Here is a 19,071-nt window from a genome sequence, read left to right as displayed (position 1 = left end):
CCTGGGGAGGAAAACTTTGGAATTCTGGGCTCCTCATTATCTTCTGAGAATGTGTTTTCTTCCACAGGCACTGCCAAGTTTTAAGCTACAACCTTCTGCTCAGAAAATAAGCTGAAAGATACAAATTATTTCAAGGAGAAAGCCCTCCCAAAAAGCACACAGGAGCTTTAAAAGGGTGACATATAAACATTAAAAGTCCAGCTGATTTCAGAAGGATGGATGGAAAGAGAAAAAAAAAATCTCAAGGCACAGGTACTTCAAAAGAAAATAATGATTTTTTTTCCCTGGGGGAATATGATAGGCCACAAGAGCTACAAAAATGCAGTGCCAGTCAGATAAGGAAACATCAAATACTTGGATCAGTGGAGACTAACCGGTTAATTCACACATTTTTCCTTTAAATCACCATTTCTCTGAGTTTATAGATTTACATAGATGCACTCCATTTTTATTGTTTGCTGATTTAAGAATGATTTGAGAAAGAAGTTTTTTTCTAAGGATTAGCCAAAGCAGAACTAGATTCTCCCAGGGTTATCTGTGCAGCAAAGCATCATCATTCAGCCTTACAGTAAAAATAGCCTGTCAATTAAATACTACAGGGGACTCAGTGAAACCCTACTGAGGGAGAATTACATGTTGATGGAAAAAAGCCACCATGAATAATAATTGTGTAAAGCAAAATGCCAGAGGTGCTAAAATCTTTGTTTAAAATCCTCTATTTTGTACAGAACACAATAGGTCTCTTCAGAAATGTGAAAAAAAGCCTTTCACACTGTAGTTCACCACACCCTGCTTTGGAAAAGACATAATCCAGTAGTGCTCTCTAGCGGCTGCCAGTCAAAAAACCTCGGCAGGCTGCACTGCCAGCTTTAAAAATACACAGAATTATTCGTTTGCCCGTACAGTCAGCCACGATTGCCCAGGGAGAGAGCAATCAGTGTTTGCATCAGTGCTCTGCACTGCCCGCTGCTTGTTCTTCCTTCGCGACTCAATCCCACAACAGAACTGCAAATGCTGATGTGCCTGAAATGACATAGAACAAATGTAACACATCTGATGATGATGATGATGATGATGATGATGATGATGATGATGATGATGATGAAGTGTAAGAGGTGTCTCACAAGTTGGTACCAACACGTGGCATCTTTTGACTCTCTCACAAACTCCAGCTGTGCCAGATTTCATCCTGAGCCTACAAATGGTGAAGGGAAAACCCTTCACCTTCTGCTTGATCTGGACTTTGCAGTTGAGAGAGCCGCGTTGCAAAATGGGTGCCTGTTTTGGGCTATAAAAACTCTCCCATTGTGCTTAAAACACAATTCATAAACCAAGTCTGAGGCCGTCAGTCCTGTATAAAACCATCTGAGCAGAGACAATTATCCTCTGCCCACAGTTAGTGACACATTTCATAACCATTGTCAGGTTACACTGCTCTTGTAAATTGTCTTGTTACTAATAAAATATACATTGATATTTATTACTTCAGATGCATAAATAAAGCCTAGATGGCAACATTACCCTTTCAGATAAATTAATTCCTAGGGTTGGTACACCAAGAATTTCCTGTCCAACAGAATTTCCTGTTTCCCCAGTGGATTCTCTCAGCTCCATCAGACATTTATTCTGCTAAATAAAGAACAAATTGCTGAGTGTAAAACCACTACCAAGGGTTTGCAGGATCATCCATTAGCTCCAGGATTTCCTTGACAGCACAAAGGATTGCAGGCTGCCAATTATAATTAAATAGAGCTCCCTATGGTCTTAAGCAGAGCTCCGCATTGCCCTGGATAAGAAAATGCAGGTTAAAACAGAAGAGTAATAGAAAATGGATCCAAACCCGGTCCAAATAACTGCAATTTTCAGAACTGGAAATATCTCTGCAAACAGCATCTAGATGACACTTGCCCTGGGTAGAATGCACAGGCTGTGACATTCCTGTGGTGTCAGCTGAACTTCTACCCAGGAAATCCGGTCAGAGCCACGAAATGAGAATTTCACAAGTACATACTGTAACGTTCAGCTGCACACACAGAACGTCCTTACAAATAGAGACAGAGATTGATTTTGACACCTTCAGTTCATAATGCATTAATAAACAGAATTTTTGCAACAGCCACGAAGCCAAGGGAGAAAGAAGCCTAAATGTTAAAATAATTCATGACTTCTGAATGATTTGGAAAAAGCAAACCTACTGGTATCTTCTTTGACTACTTTAATTGGATTTATTTCCACATTCTAGCAGAGAGGAAAAAACAACATCAGCAAAAAAACCTGTTTACTAGTTCATTAAGCAAGGATATAATTACCTAATTATAAATACCACAGGTCATACAATCCTTAGCTGCATGAACCTCCATCGCCATACACAGGAAGACAAGCTAAGCAGTCATTCATGTACACAATGAATTGCATATTTAGCAAAAATTTGTGTTCCAATCTCTGTATTTCACATTGGGTTAGAATAAAATATTTTTAGACTACATGTTAATAATAATAATGATAATAATAATTTTTAAAAAATCTAGTTCTGCAACTGAACCTTAAAACTTGAAGGACTTGGTCTTTGGTTTAGCAGAATTTATAGTATTTATATTTATTATTATTAATTATATTAATTATATATTTTATATTATTAATTAATTAGATCTATATTATTATTATTTATATGATTTATATTTATATATTTATAGAAGAGAGAGATTTAAAGCATCTGTGTGGTTCACAGATTATATTAAACTGATGTTTCAAATTCCTTCGCAAAGCATTTTTTTGTGTCTAGACCTAAAAGGATACATTTGTATAACAACGAGAGGCACATATCAGAGACAAGTGAAAACAAAGGGACTCTTTGTGGCAACCACCTGATTTTTGACTTGGCTGGAAGAATTTACCAGGCAAAGTCTGCACTTAAATTGTTGGATAAAGATGTTAAAGGATTTATTTCCAAAATACTTGAGATCACAGCTGCAGGGTCTGGAGGTGTTCCTCTCATTACAGTGTAGGCTGGTTGGAAGCAAGGCTGGCAAAGAGAGTTTTTTACAACAGGGCAGCACAGAAAATTCCATTATTACATTGCTCTGACTGCTTATGACAGTGTCCATCTCCAGCCTCGAAGTCATGGAATAGCAGATCCACTTAATTCTGTCCTGGGCTAACTTTACAGGTTACAATTTGCTGTTAGGAGTGATCCTGGAAAAACAAGCACTGTGTCTGTCCAAGAAGGAGCGGGGCTGGAGCTGCTGAGCAGCCTGGCCTTCCCAAGCTCACAGCAAGATGGCATTAGAGCAGCACACTGCGCTGCAGCCCCCAGGGGAGGGGATGGCACAGCCCCTCTGCTGCCACGGCAACCCCACAACTGCCAAAACCCCCGGATCTAAAAAGTAAACCAAGTTAGCCGGGTTTTGCTGAGGAATGGTTTCTCAGATGACTCACTGCATCTGCAAAAGAGCAAAGCACAACCTCCCCAGCAGTGATCTTGCTGCACATCCACTTTCTGCCTAAATGGGAATGCAAACTACTGCCTAAACCCTTCAGCTCGGAGGAAGCAGTAACTTCCCTGTGTAGGAATGGTATGAAGTCCTAGTCTTCCTTAAAATTAAACTAGAAATTCCAGAAATGTATTGGTAGCTGTTCTGCTTCCCTTCCCAAGTCTTGCTTCAGGAGCTGGCGAGCAGGAAATTGAACAGATGGAACCAGCCCAAAGGTGAGTCTGTCCCAGCCAGGCATAAACCCAACCCACAGGAGCACCCACAGAAGAATGAAGGTGTAGCATAAAGTCACCACAGTGTTTCTGCCTAGGAAAGCTCAAACCTTGAGCTTTAAATCAGTTCTCACAGTGAAGCCCAGCTGAGGTTGTATCTTCTGAGAAATGCTCAGAAATCCTGATTATTATGGTCTTCACTGGATTTCAGGTCCCAAAGAACTGTAAACTGTGACCTACTGAAGGAAGCTCTGCCACTTGTTTCATGTCTCACTGGCCCCTAAAGTATTTTAACTCTCCAACAGCTGAATTTCTCGTGTATTGTGCTCTGAGTGTGAAATACCACCAGAAGTCCTGTGTTACACAAGAAATGAGGTGACAATAACAAAATGCCATTGAAGTAAATGTTGAAAGGTACTAACATGAGTGGAATCAGGATTTTGTCCTGCACTCTACATCAAAGACTCGTCAGCTCTCATCTAATTAGCACAGAGCACCACTTTTGCCTTTCCACTTCTGCTGACAACTGAATGATCTACACTGTTTGAATTAATTTGAAAAATGTATACGTCAAAATTATTCCAGATTTGGCAACAAGATGAGATCTGAATCAGAATGTACTGTCTGAATGCAATACATAATAAGAAGAAATGACATCTCTGATCAGGCTACAAGATATCCAAACTTATCTCTGAGACAAAAATGAGCTGCTCTGCTTCTATAATACAAAGACTTTAAAAGCACAAGCAAATCAGAGATTCTTCTTTTTCAGGTGTATTTTATTTCCAAATGGAATTTTGGTGCTCCAAATAGTTATTTTAAAAGTCTGGGATCTTATACTGTATTCTTTTATATTTACAATCAATACCAGTTTCTTGGAGCTATTTCTACTATCCTGAATTGTGGAACCTGCAGGACTGATGTTACAAATGTAACAAGAAACAGTTCACTGTTACACAGAGCTGGGTGTCAGGGCAGAGAATTGAGCTGAGAGTCCTCCTTCACATTTTTCCCAGCCCCTTTTTCCTGTTCCTTCACCTGTAAAATGGGAGTGAGCACTGGAGCTGGGAAGGAAAGCAAACATGAAAATCAGATGGGTCATTGCCAGAACAGCTCCTGAGTATCAGAGATTCTCAATGTGCACACGAGGCCCCCAGTAAACAAGTCCTTGATGCTTATTCATTTTTTATCTGCCTTCTGTAGTAGTGCTTTGGAGAAGACGTGTTTCAAGTCTTTGTACTTACAAAGTTGTGACTGCTGGCTGATATTTTATCTCTTCTTGGTGACATGCATGTATGGTCTTGACAAACAAAGGCTCAAAATAGGCTCTGTGTCCTCTTTACAAAGAAAGCATCTGAGGGGAAAGAACCTCCAACAAAGTAAATAGAGACAAGAGGTTTTTGAGCATGGGAATGATCATCTCTGTTATGGTGAGCATGCTGAGCTACAACAAGCTGGCATAAAAATCTTAAAAACTAGGTTAAGACTCACAAGCAGCAGAAGAAATGCTTTCTGTTGCTGCATCTAAGAAAACTGCTCCTAGCAAGGCTATTTGTGCCTTGGTCATCAGAACAATTCAAACATGAAAGCTGATACTGTCAATCCAAATGTATCCTGAATTCATTTTTCTAAATAACAACACAAAACCCCCACATCAGTGGTGCTCAGAGATCACATGTAGGCTTCAGATTAAGGAAAATGAGGCTATTTAATATTCTGCTGATTTGAGAAAAACAGCACTGACATGACTCATCTCTTTTCTTTCCCCCCAGAGAATCATTCCTTTCTAACACAAGTTTGGCTTTCTCTTTATATAACCAGCTCATACAACAGGCATTCAGCTATCTGTCAGAGAGAAAACAAACTAATCAAATAATCCATACAATTTATATAGTTGCATTTAAAAAATATCAAGGAAAGTCATATCAAATGGACATGCATTGCTTTGGCTGTGGACTATGCATCAAAATAAATAAAATGATAAAAAAATTCAATTTATCTTCTGTGTTCCTTCTGTTGATATTTCATTTCAAGAAGTATTTTCCTGCAACTGAATGGATTGCAAAGATATTTGCTATTAAGCTAAAAAAATTTAATCATAACTTTTCATCATAAATATTAAAGGCTAGAAATCCTCTGAGAGATAACTAAACAGATCAGATCATTGAACTCTGTGAAAATGCTGAAAACTTGTTTACCACAAGACTCCTGTAGTGAGAAAATAAACCAAACAAAAGGGGAGTCATGTTTCTACTAATAGCCATTCTGATCCTGCAAACAGTTTTGTTTGTGACACCTACAGAATCATATGAAGTAGTGAATGGAAAATTGAGGACAATTTTTCAGATGCTTCGTACCCACAGGTAGAACCAGGCTTAGTTTTATTCCAGTTTCAGAAGGATTTACAAATCAATATACTTGGAATATATTAGTTAGTGCCTGCCTCCATCAGCTTTATTTACCTCTGTGAAAAGGCTCCATTCCTGTTTGGTGCTGGTCTTTCAACACAAAGACAAGACTTTGCCTCACATTGATTTTTCCCTCTCTAAAGCCCTGCCCCAGAAGGAATGCAGAGCCTGCTTCAAGGCAAGGAAATGCCATAGATATATCATCATCACCTCTGAAATTTGAAAGTAAAAGACAAGCAGACAATCCTACTTTTAACACAAGAGACATTATTTAACAACGTAAGTTTGAATAATTCAACACTTTTTTGGGGGGTTTTTTTGGTATCTCCTTTCCTAAACATGATGATGGTTCTTTTTGGAAAGAACAAGGTCCAGGGGCAGCTCCATCAGCTGGCACAAACCACAGCAGGGATTTATCCCCAGACTGAGCCTCTTGATTCTTGGTTTGTCAGGAATGAGAGAAAATGCTCTTTAACTAAGTGAAAGCAGCAAGGCAGATTCCAGACCTGTTTGACTGTTTTGTACCAGGCAGTATTTTAAATCCAAAGGAATTCTATAAAATGTCCTCTACAGAGGCAACCAGTATGGGACTGGTTAAAAATACATCCCTCTCATCCTGTGTGCTTCTACAGCTACTAAAGATGTCTTGGAGATGTTTTCTTGGGTTGAAAATATTTTAATATATTCAGTCTTATACAAATGCTGAAATCTGATATGAAACTTCTCAACCCTACATTTTAAACATGAAATCAGTATCATTCTTCATCTCAGAAGGCAGCTATTGATTAGTGCAAACAGACTTTCACAGAATTCACTAGAAACCATCAGCGTTTTCTAGCATGACCTAAAAGCTATATAGAGAAAAACCATTTAAAACTTGCTACTTCCTCTCATTTTAGGACTAAAAATAGATTTGGCTCATTATCTCACTTGGCACCTTAATGTATTCCACAGCACGATGGCACAGCTCAGATTAAACCTCCACATGCTGCTTTTTCCCTAGGATCTACCTTATACACCCCAAGAAGGGGCAGTGCTCATTGAACCAGAAACTATTTGATATTTTACCTAAAACCCTTTTTTGGGTTCTTTTCTCAGGACAATATTCCCACTTGGTGTTGGATACAGCAGTTCTCTGCAGCCATGGGTGGATGCCACCCCAACACTCAGGCCTCCCTCAAATGGAATTTTGGATGAATTTTCTCATCAAGCTCTACCATTAAATCCATGCCCACACTTTTTTCTTTCTCCCAAAGGTCAGTAGGATAACTGACTCTCAGGAGCCCACAGCCCAAAAGTGACTCCCAAATTAGATGTATGCACAATTAACTTTGAAATTACTGCTTAAATAAAAATTGCAAGCACGTCTTGGTGTGATAGATGTGATAAATTTGGGTTAAATCCCCCCAAAACACAACAAAGACACAACCCCACATAACTGCTTTGTTTGCCTCTGCTTTCAGAAATGGTCAAACCCCATTTTCTTTATTTAAGAGTACCAAAATGTTTTCCACATATTAATGTAAAAACAGAGCCAGGCTCTTCTCAGTGATGCCAAGTAATAGAACAGAGGCAGTGGTGAAAAACCGATACTTAGAAAGTTCCACCTGAACATGAGGAAGAACTTCTTTGCTGTGCAGGTGAGGCTGTGGAGTTTCCCTCCAGTGGAAATATTCCAGACCTGTCTGGACACAATCCTGTGCACTCTGCTCTGGGATGACCCTGCCTGAGCAGGGGGATTGCACCAGGTGACTTCACTGTGCTCAACCTGTGCTTCTGGAATGAAAGACTGCATTGATGGGAAATTTTCTGATAAAGGTTCAAACCCTAAAATTTTGCAAACTTGCACCTGTCTCATAACAGGAACTTGGTCAGCTGCTTGTATAACCATTGCTCTTGAGTCAGAAAGAATCTACTTGTAGGTGAGTGTATTCCCCAGCACTGGTTCCATGCAGAGACAAAAACAGAGTTTAAGGCAGACACGAGATGAGAACTCCCACAAACCCAGCAAGTGCTGACCACAGGAGTTTACTGGGAGAGTGATTAAAAAGCATTCCTGTTTTTTACAGGTCAAAACTTCAAGACGACCTGACCTCTATCACCGACTACAGACCAGCAGCCCCTCTGCCGTGGCCCTGCACTGCACGTGAGGAGCAAAAAAAGGAATCATAAAAGCAGTTATTCCCTTTAAACAAATTCCCAAACGAAGCTACTCAGCCGAGTCGGAGCATCCCGTTTTTGCGGGGTCCCCGTGCGACACCTTCGCCCCGAGGTCCCAACCCCGGCCCCAGCTCCGGCCGAGCTGCGCGGGGGTCCCGGGGGCGCGGAGCGGTTCTGAGCTCGTCCTGCCGAGAGAAACCCCCGCGGGACACTCTCCCTCGTGGGACACCCTCTCCTGAGGGACACCATCCCCCGCGGGACACCATCCCTCATGGGACACCGAGCCCCGCGGCTGCCCCGGTCCTTCCCGCGGGGCAAAGCCCGCGGAGGGGCGGACGGGACAAGCACGGGGATGGCTCCGGGGACACGGGCGGACGGGACAAGCACGGGGATGGCTCCGGGGACACGGGCGGACGGGACAAGCACGGGGATGGCTCCGGGGACGCGGGCGGGTCCCGCACGGCCAGGGTGAGGGTTAGGGCCCCTCCCCGCGCCCGTGACGCTCTCTGGCGGGGCGGACCCCGCGCACCTGCGGAGCCGCCGCCGCCTTTGTGCAGTGCAGGTGCGGCGCCCACCCCACCCCCGTGACGTCAGGCGGGCGCTCGCGGGGCACGATGGGAGAATCCCGATGTTTTCCATCGGATGCGCTCAGCAGCGCGGCGGCTTGAGGCGACTCCGGCAGCGGCGCTCGGGGGCGCGTCCCGGGAGGGGGCGGCGGCGGCGGGGGGCCGGGCCGGCGGCCCGCGCCCCGGCTCTTCCCCACCCCGCCAGGCGGCATGGCCCACCCCCGTGAGGCGCCCGGAGCTGCCCCCTGAGCGCCCGGAGCCGCAGCCCTGCCGACGGCGCCGGGGAAGATGCTGCCGCGGCTGGTCCTGCCCGGCTGACGCCCCTCCGCCGCCGCCGCACCCCCGTCCCCATTGTCCCCCGGCCGCCTCCGGCTCCATGAGCGCCTCCTCCTCCCTCCTCCTCTGAGCTTCCCGCCCTCCACCTCATGGCTGCATCGGAAGAAGGGACCGGCTGCTTTCTCCCGAGAGGCAGGTCGCAGAGTGACCCCAGCATCCTCACCGAGCCCGCGGGTCCCGGGGAGCGCCCAGGTAACCGCCCCGCTCTCGCCGGCGGCGCTCGGGGCGCGCCGGGAGCATCCTCCAGTGTGTAGGGAGCCCGTCCGCCACGGGCGGGCAGGAATTGGGAGCACATTTCCTGCAGCAAGTGCCGAAATGGTGCAGCGGCTGAGCTCCGCACGGGATCGGAGCGAGCTTTGGCGGCGCGTCCCGGCCGGGGCGACCCCCGCGCCCGCAGAGCTCATTGACACTTGCGGGGAGGGGGGATGAGCGCTGCTCAAGCAGGCTGTTTGCATGGCATCGCCATGGAGACAAGGGAAGCAGAGTCATAATTAAACGCTTTCTGCCCACAAGAAGGTAATTTTCACTTCATAGGGAGAAGCGTAATCTCTTAATGAAGTGTGGGCACAGAGGGTGGTGCTGAGGGGACACAGCCCAGTCGTTAGTGTATAAGTAGAATATGGTGATTAGAGTTTTTTTTTTTAAACAATGGCTAATGGTGTTTTCATCTTCACTTTGAGGAGTAATTCTAAATGTCTTGGTGGTGGTGACTCAGTAATTTCAGCTCGTCAGAATCTAAGCAGTGTTGAGACCTTTAAAAAAAAAAGAAACAACTAGCTACATCACTTTGATGTGATATGATTGCATGGAAGGGCACAACAACAAGCTGGAAGCAAAGGGTAAAAGCCAGTTTACTCTCAGTTTCCCTTAATAGATGGTGGTCACACAAGAGCAGTCAGGTTTCTTTATGAGAAAAGAAGTAATCAAAACAGCATAAAGACAATGAATGGCGTTTATCATCACTACCCACTACTGATTCCTAAGCCTAGAAAAGGGTTTAGGTTTTGGGTCAGGCACTATCAGCCTGGAGACAGTCCCTGGATGCAATTTCAGGTTGAACTTTGCTCCCCTTTCTCAGATTACTGAGTAAATAAAATATTCTGAGCTCTATTCATACACCTGCTATATTGCTTCCTTCTGAGCCAATGAGGATATTAATATTTGTATCTAATTTAAGTTCTTCTATTTATTTGCCTTATCAAGCAACTGTGAGCACACTGGTCTGGAGTGAAATACAAATTGAATTAAGGCAAACAGTGGCTGATTTATCCCTGATTACCAACTGTTCCGATCCCCTAAGTGAAGGGAACAAAGGACTCTTCTAACATGAACTGCTCGACTCACTCCCAAAGGGGCAATCTTGACTGAAAGAGGAATGTATGTTTCTGCCATTTGATTTCTGGAAGCAGAAGTGACTAATGAAAGGAAGGCGTGTGCAACCTCAGTTTTAATTCCTCTAGACTGCTTTCTGCTAATTAATTCTTTTGGCCATTGTGAGATACACAACAAAGAAAGTACACAACATGTCTGACAAATAGACAAAGATATAAACATTGTTGTGCTTTTTGTTAGGAGAAGGAACTGTCAATACTAAGGAGCATCTTTTCCCCTAATACAGACTCCATCAGATAAACCAGTGCCCCATTGCATGGCAGAAGCTCTACTAAAATGCAAGAGAAGGTGTTCTGTATGTATTCTGTTCTTCATGCAATATGTGGAGAGAAACAAAAGGTGTTAAATATCGTTTTTGTCCAGGAAGGTATGAACAGTCAGTGGCAGGATTAGTATGCTTAGTAAGGTTTTCAGGTTTTAAATTTGTTCATCAAATAGTATTAAACATCTGTATGCTTCCAGATGATAATAAAATGAACCTAAATTGCTTAATTTAGATAAAATTTCACCCTACAGTGTTGTGAGCAATCATTATGAGCAATTTCATACATATGGCTAGTTAAAAATCTGGAATACAATTTATATTATTTTAAGAATTATGAATGCTAGATGATGTAATTGAAGTTTATATTATTTTACTGTAATGGAAAATAATTTTATCATTATCATTATACCAACATAATTATCTATGGACTCTAAGTCAAAAGACAGTCTTAGAAATGGGAAATGATAAGTCCAAAGTTTGTGTTTACATCCCAACTCTGCTAGCAGCAAACCAAGTAGAGAAGTGTGAACTTTAAGATTTTTCCTTAATCTAAACATTAAATTAATGTAATTAACATTTAAGTTACATGTTTAAATTACAGACAAACAGGACGAAATTATATCAAAATACGGGTATAATAGGATGTAGGATCCCTACAAAAACCATTCCTACTTTTACCTGCCTTTGAGTGATGCCACATCCCATCTTGTTTTGGAACAGTTTTTTGGCTGTATGATGTGGTCAGGGATTATTCTGCACCAACTCATTTGGCTGTGCCTACTGGGCAATGGATATTGGGGTAGGAAATGTGGGAATAGATGAAGGCAGCCTAGACTCTCAAAAATTTCCTGGTGGTTTTTTTGGTTTAAAGACATATTTATATTCATCCTCTTGGCTGTACAATTACAGGATTTTTGGTTTAGCCCAGCTTTATGCAGGAAGTTTCAGTGCCATAGCTGAGAGTGTAGAGCTGGCAGCATAAAGATTTTCATGTATTTCCCAAAGGAAATCCTGTGATGCAAAGCTTCATTTCCCTTTTCCTCCTGAAACACCAGTTTAACCAGTAGAACTGATCCATCCCAGCGGGGTTTGAGCCTTGCTGGCTGTCTCAGAATCTGCTGCCACTGGACCAGATCACCCCTTTTTAGCTGACCCTGAGCAATGTGAACATTAAATCCGAGGAACTCGGGATGAGCACGCTGCAGATGCAGATGTTGGTTCACCTTCCCAGTGCTTCATTTGCAATTTTTTGATGAACTGTTGCTTGGGGGAAATGTCAAAGGGAGTTTACCCATGTGAGAGCAGAGCTGAAATTTGTTTGTGAGGTTTTTGTTGTGTTTTGTTCATTTTTAAAGAGGACTCTGTTTTCATCCAGCAAGAGCATGGGATAACTCAGTAACTGGCTGGTTCAAGTAGCCTTAGGTGCTGATTTTTGAGAAGTCCTGCACGCTCACAGTCCTGACTAACACCAGCAGAAGCTGCAGTTATTCCAAGCTTTGAACAATAAAGGTTTCATGATAAAGCTTCTTATTTAGTGTGCTTTTCCTCACAAAGCATTCACTGTAGAAATGAAAAGCTATTTTATAACCTTGATTTAGAAGAGCTGTAATCTTTACAGATTACAATGAATTTTATCACATGTAAAAAACTTACAAAATGACCACATGCCACTACAGTCTTACAAATACTCCTATAATAAGTCAGATAAACAAGATGCTCAGTAAACTAGATTAGGTACAGTTAATAGCTATTTATTCCAAAACAGAGATACAAATTCACTGATTTAGATCCTTCATGTGCAACTTTAATTAAAACAGCAGCTCCTCACAGTGATCAGTAAAGATGTCACAGTCATGGTCTAAGAAAAAAAGATGGACTTTAGTTCAGGCTCTGCTGACAAAAAGATTATTTTCTCCAGCATTTAAATGGTGCACAGAGGACCTATTGGTAATTCAGAGAATACTGGAAATAGTATAAGAAAGATAAGAAGGGCTGTGTGTTTCTTTGCTTTAATTGGATCAGTTATTTATTTTCTCCTTTAAGATGAAATCATGCATTTCAGCCTGTATTTAAGACTATTTTATGGCCACTGAGCAGTATTTTTTGAGAATTACTGTAGTACAACAAACACTGGGCTTTGTGTTTGAGTCTGTTTAAGTTCACTGTCACACTGAGTGAGCCTTGAAACAGGAGGATGTCCTTAGTTTGGGAAACAGACATCAAAATACTCATGTCTTGCCTAACTATAGACTGTGTCTAGGCCAGGCTGTTGTTAAGAAAGTGAATCTCATCTCATTCATAGAATCATAGAATGGTTTGGGCTGGAAATCATTCCAACCCAAAGGAAGGGCCCCTAGAGATCATCTGCCAGCTCCCTGCCACAGGCATGGCCCCTTCCTAACCTGATTAGATCAGCTTGCTACAAGCCCCATCCAACCTGGCCTTGAACACTTCTAGGGATGACAAGAATCTCCTTATCTTACATGGCTTTCCCCTCCTCCACCTTTCCAGATAAGGATCAAGAGAGAAAGGAGAGTCTGAAGAGAACAGATTTCAGTATCACCATCTAATTGAGAGACAGTTGCAGGAAGCCAAAATATTGCTCTCATTATATCCTTCCAGCAGTCCCAGGGCAGAGGGAAGATTGACAATCTCATTTGATTTGTATCAAAAAAGGGAGGGGTGAACAGACTGGAGAAGAACACACCATGTCAAAACTCTGTGTTACTTGAGGAGATACAGACAACCATGACAATGTGTGAAAATGTCACCCCCCTCCTCCCCTTAATTTTGGGATAATCCATTTGAATTTGTAGAAGTACACATTGATGTCATCACGTTTTGCTCTCTGTGCTGCTGACTTTCCTTCCTGGCACCACACAATTAAAGAAAATCTTCAGGATGGGCTTTACTGAGCTCTCCAGCAGACCTTGCCAGTGGTCCACCATGTGCTCCTTGTCCTCCAGTGAAGGATCTGTGCTGAGGCAGGGTGCTGTTGTGCTGCAGGCAGTGGTGTTAGATGTTGTTAGCAGCTCTGTCATCATAATTTCTTACTGCCTGGTGAAGGGGGGCTCCTCAGCCTCTCCTCTGGTGTGGTGTGCTTCAAGACCTGACAAGTTAAAGCTACTGCAGAGTAGCTGTTCCAGGGATACATGATTATGTCTTCAGCAGACACTAATTCCCTTTTTATTTCTGTTGATATCACATGTCATCAGCAGCACTATGCTCTGAGTCAACTCCAGGGGAGAACAACTGCATAAGACTTAAAAGGTCTTCCATCACTGGTTCCAGTTTTCATAATTCAGAAGTTCTGCAGCAGGCAGCATTCTTGTAAGTATTCTTTTAGGATGCTAAGAAGAGATGCTGAGATGGGAATGGAAGTGTTATGTTCCTTTTGCATCATCTTTCTTTGGGCTGGAGGTTGACCTGAAGCCCAGCAGGGCCTCCCAGGCAGTGTGAGGAAGGACATCAGCCATCCAAGTAATGGCCAGGGAAAGTCGTGATGCAATAAACAGCAGGTATAGGAATACTGTCTAATATGACTTTTTCTTTCTTGTCTTCTGTTTTGAAGCTGTAAACTCCCATGGATGGACTGTGACACTCCATATCTGTCATTGTCTTTTCTTAATGTTTTTGGGTTGATGTAGCTTCTAAATATTTTATTTGGCTCCTGTTTCTGCTGTGTTTGTTCCTTGGGCAAGTTTGCTCAGTCTGAGTCTCGAGCAGGGCTAAGGAGGCTGTGAGCCACTGGGAAGCTGTGCTGCCTCCTTAACCAGGACACTGGTCACCTCAGAGATGTTGGAAGCTACTGCCAGGGGATGTTTGGAAACTCAAAAGCAGATGGAAAGTAAAGTGTGGTAGGTTTGGGTTGCAGGTGCTGGCAGGGAGCAAAGGGAAGGCAAAGGCAAACAGGAATTCAGCTGGAGTGCACACAGATTGGTGCCAGCTCTCTGAATCTGCTTGAGTCATTCTTGCTGCAAATCTATTCATGCCAGGCCCATAATTCAGAAAATCTTTTAAGTGTGTGCTTAACTTCCAGCATGTGCTTAAGATGGAAGGAAATTGATGGCAGAGGGAGGACAGAGAGATGTTGTGGGTGTCCTGCCTGTCAGCTGGGCTGCTGCTCCATCCTTGTGCAGTTGTTTACATCACCACAACTTAAATCAGGGACTTAAAGGCTTACCTGTGATCTCTTTAGTTATTGCATGAATTTTCAAATTTGATCCTAATGTTTGAGTCAGGACACCTTTAAAAAGTTGTTTGGGTTTTGTTTTGTTTTGTTTTTTCACTAGAAAGATTTTGGTTTCCATTTCATCTTTCTCCATCAACAAGCCTGTTCTGTAAAGAGAGTTTGTTTCACCTACATTGTATTTCTTCTGAAATAGAATTTTACTGGGTCTCCTACATCCTTTCCTTTATTAATTTATGGACAAAATTATCTAATCAGTGCTTTTGCTCCACTGTATAACTGAACTCTATGTTTTATTTATGTGAAACTTAGTTATTCTCTCACTCAGAAGTTCCTATTCCCAATGAAAGGGCTCCCTGCAGAAAGTTGCCATTCCAAACCTAATGGGGGCTGTACTCAGGAATACTGAGTAGCAACTGGAAACATGCAGTTTCCAGTTAGTTAATATCCCATTTTCCTTTCCACTGAAGCCCAAATTGCATCCTATAAAGCTTCCAAAAACATTTGCTATTTGTGTGAATGTAGATTTAGAGTTTTTTTTCTGACAAAGCACCTGAAAAATCATCACCATATTACCAAGTAGTAATAGTAATGGGAATTATATTTTAAGAAATGCTCCACTGTGCTTTTGAGAAGGCCTTTTTGTTTCTTATCCAATTCCCAGTTCTTTCTTGGTTGGATCTAACTGGACCCCAAGTCCCTGTGATGCAGAGAAACTCCACTGGAAGTGCAGATGTTCCTTTTTTTAAGTGTCCTGCAGCAGAGAATCTCCTCTTTCCCCAGCAGCCCTTGTCCCTGGCACATGACTCATCTCCCCCATGGCAGCTCTGCTCCAGCATTTTCCAGGAGGGGACAAGGATCTCTCCAACTCTGGAGAGGAGGATGGGCACAGTGTGCAGAGGTGGCACTTCCTGGGCATGGATTCTCTTGCTCCAAATGCATAATTTTGGTCCTGCACATATAATTTGTGTCAGTGCTGGGGTATCATTACATTGCTCAACATGATGCACACTTAACACAAACTGCTTTTTGCTGTTGCCTGAGTATTTTACTTACTGGTACTCAGTTTCTTTTGAGAATCAAGAGCATGGTGAATTATGTTTTTAATGCTACTTTTGCAGGAATTAAATGAGGTCAGTTAATAAGTATGCTATTCATGCCGAGGGTAGGATTTAGGCTTTTCCAGGGTTTGAGTGTTCCCAGTGTTTGGAGATTTGTGTTTAGCCAAATTTTAGAGTTCTGTAAAGAAAATACAGAGCTTTAGTGGGGAAAAAAGTGTTTTAAAGTTGTCTTTTCTTCTAAATCCCAAGTTGGCAGGTAGTCTGAATGTTGCTGAAAAGACACTTAAACTGTTAAAACCTCTTTATCCAAGAAGTGGAAATACTGCTTATACACCATCAAAACCTAGACTGGATTTATGAGAGTGAGGTCATAATATTGGAAATACCTGGTAGTTTTTTATGTTTGCCTTTGTCTCTTTAATTCAGGGTATTTTTTAAAATAAAAGTAAACCCCAGATTTGATTGCATACTTTAAGTAAATGAACTCAGACCTAATTTACACACCTAATAACTTGTGCACACAATAGTTGCTTCTCTGTAAATAAGAGAAACTCATGTCTGTTAAATAATGAAATATCTTCTTCACACTTTAGCTATGAATGAAGGTGGTTTAAGATTATTCATTCAGTTAATGTTTGCGCCACACTTTGAGAATGGAATGAGTTACATAATGTTGGGAGTCATGTTTATCTGGAATGTAACTATATTTTAGTGAGTAGTTAAGTAACAGTGTTAATTTTTCCCAAAATCTTTAATTTGGGACTTCTCTTTCAAGACTGCCCAAGTTGTGCTGTAATGAATGGGCTACATAATCTATTTATTTATAAAATGGGTTTTTCAAACAAAATGTATGGCTTTGTATTTTTAAAATTTAATATGCAGAATTAATTGCCTTTGCTTCTCTAAGCAGGTCAAGTCTATAAATACCAAGAGTAAATAAAACTAAATATGATACCTTGATTTTGCTTCAAAATGTAGCCAGTTCAGATGCTAATACAATGGATTCTTTGTGCCCATTTAATCCCATGCTTTTGTTTGAAATTCAAGTTGATTTATGGCCTAACATATACACAATTTATACATGCCCCAGAGAGAACCTCATATAGTGACTTGAGGCAGGTCAATACCTCCGTGCTTGATCCTGCATAAATATTTCAGTGAGATGATCTGAATCAAAGGGGATCTTATCTTGTGTTCTGTACTACACTGATATTCTGGGTCAGCAGTGTGGACTCGTGGTTTCAGCTGAAGGAAGGCTTGTCCTTATGCATAAAGCACTTCAGAATTGTTCATATAATGAAGAGACAGTTTGTGTGTTAATTTCCTTAATCTAATTTTTTTTTAACATCCTCAAACTGTTCAGCTGCTGCATAACCAGCAAGTGGGCATAGATCACTGCATTACATCAAACCAGTGAAGCCTCCACTGTTTTCTGAGGGCTGCTCCATCCCTCAGGCCACGCAGCCTTCCCTGTGCCTTGTCCTTATCGATCTGCTGGGAATGGCTGTCACTTTTCATTCAGTTGCTCTCAAAACTCTGCATCTCATCTCTCAGCTAAACAGCCTGCACCAAGACTCGGGTTTTTATCCTTAAAAGAACATAAGAAATTCTGCCCTGGGTCAGGACTGAGGTGTATCCAGCCTAGGACAGTGTTCTTGATGGGGGCTGGAAGCTTGGGACAGGCTGGGAGCAAAGGGAAGGGTGGCTGAAGGAACACACAGAAATTCCACATGAAATCATCAGGGTCAGTCTCCTGTGCTGCCTTCTAATAACAGCCACAGGGGCTGATGCTTTGGGCAGCTTTGCTCAGCATCTCAAACCAGTTCTGCTGTCTTGGGGAGCTCAGACAGAACCTGAGTGGCAATCAGCCTCTGAGAGAGTTCCTTGGCTCCTGCAAGTTCATTTGTAATTGTTCCATCATGAATGAGATGGATCTGTGTGGACTATTTAAATAGAGTGAACGTGATAGTGTATGCAATGCTGGCTTAATTTGGTTTCTCTGAAGTTTATGCTTTGCAGATGGGACTTCTGTAATTTTGTAAGCTCTGCATTTAGGATAGAAGAAAAATATGTTGTTTTTTTTTTTAATTATAACAGACTGTAGGCTGGGTAGCAGCTTTGTGGGATTGCAGAGGTTTGAAGGAGAAAAACATTCTATTTTCAGATACAGCACTTCAACTTAAGTTCAGCTTAAATGTTTCCTTCCATGACAGTTGCTCATTTGACTTTGCTCCATTACAGTGCCTAGAAGCAGAGAATATGTACTCACATTAGACTACCAACTACGCAGAGAAAGCTCTAGAAAAAAGAAAATGGAGTCTTGGACTCATACAAATTCTCCACTTGTCCAACATAAGTTTTAAATGCCTTTTTTCTTGTTTAGCTCAAGGAAATAAATGGGAAAATCAGAACTGAGATAAACTGTGAGTATCACTTCAGATTTCACAGGAGATACTTAACTGCAGTAAACTTAATAACACATCTTCCTGCAAGTGAGGAACATAAGTGAGCTCCTGCCACCTGGGAATCCCCTGCATTTAGGAACAAAACAGAGGTTCCTGGGAATGTGCTATTTTACTGTAAACTCCTGATACCAATTTGGGATGGAATGGCGTGACACAAAAACTGTGTATCCTCACTAAACCCTTGATTCTGTTTGATCTGTAGTGAGAGCAAATATCAGCCACTGCCCCAGGCTGGTGCCTGAACCCTTGCAGCAGTGGTGAACTTAACAGATGACATGATCAGATGTGGATTTTCTTAAGGCAAACATAGGGAATGTGAACTACAGCTGTCAAGATGGATAGCAGAGAGACTTCTTAGTGTTATGGTGTACTTTTGCTGCTGCAATTCAACCAGAAGAATAAACTGAAATGAAGCCAAGTGAAAGATAATTTTAACATGTAGAAGTACAAAGGAGCGTCCTTCAAAAATCCAGAATATTGTGCATGAATGAAAATGTTTTAAGAAGGAACCCTAACTAATGGAAAT

The 19,071-nt window shown here is 42.1% G+C and overlaps 2 protein-coding genes across 9 annotated transcripts in view; one reads left to right on the top strand and one right to left on the bottom strand.

Annotated features, from left to right (window-relative positions):
• LOC116809170 (uncharacterized) overlaps window positions 1–9,770 on the bottom strand; it is a 115,010-nt gene extending 105,240 nt beyond the window's left edge. For 6 of the 7 annotated variants that reach the window (XM_072916958.1, XM_072916957.1, XM_072916961.1 and 3 more), the window contains exon 1: window positions 9,337–9,770. In XM_072916958.1, the coding sequence (XP_072773059.1) occupies window positions 9,337–9,628 (292 nt within the window). In that variant the 5' untranslated portion in view covers window positions 9,629–9,770. The remainder of the gene's footprint in view (window positions 1–9,336) is intronic. The other variant, XM_072916959.1, reaches the window with a different exon arrangement.
• PHACTR3 (phosphatase and actin regulator 3) overlaps window positions 9,085–19,071 on the top strand; it is a 98,471-nt gene continuing 88,484 nt past the window's right edge. Inside the window, exon 1 of one of the 2 annotated variants that reach the window (XM_030288432.4) lies at window positions 9,085–9,365. In XM_030288432.4, the coding sequence (XP_030144292.4) occupies window positions 9,263–9,365 (103 nt within the window). In that variant the 5' untranslated portion in view covers window positions 9,085–9,262. The remainder of the gene's footprint in view (window positions 9,366–19,071) is intronic. The other variant, XM_002198849.7, reaches the window with a different exon arrangement.

Source organism: Taeniopygia guttata, chromosome 20 (genome assembly GCF_048771995.1).
Source record: "Taeniopygia guttata chromosome 20, bTaeGut7.mat, whole genome shotgun sequence".
NCBI classification, from domain to species: domain Eukaryota; kingdom Metazoa; phylum Chordata; class Aves; order Passeriformes; family Estrildidae; genus Taeniopygia; species Taeniopygia guttata.
Note: the sequence above shows the minus strand (reverse complement) of the source record. Positions and strands in the feature narration are given on the sequence as shown.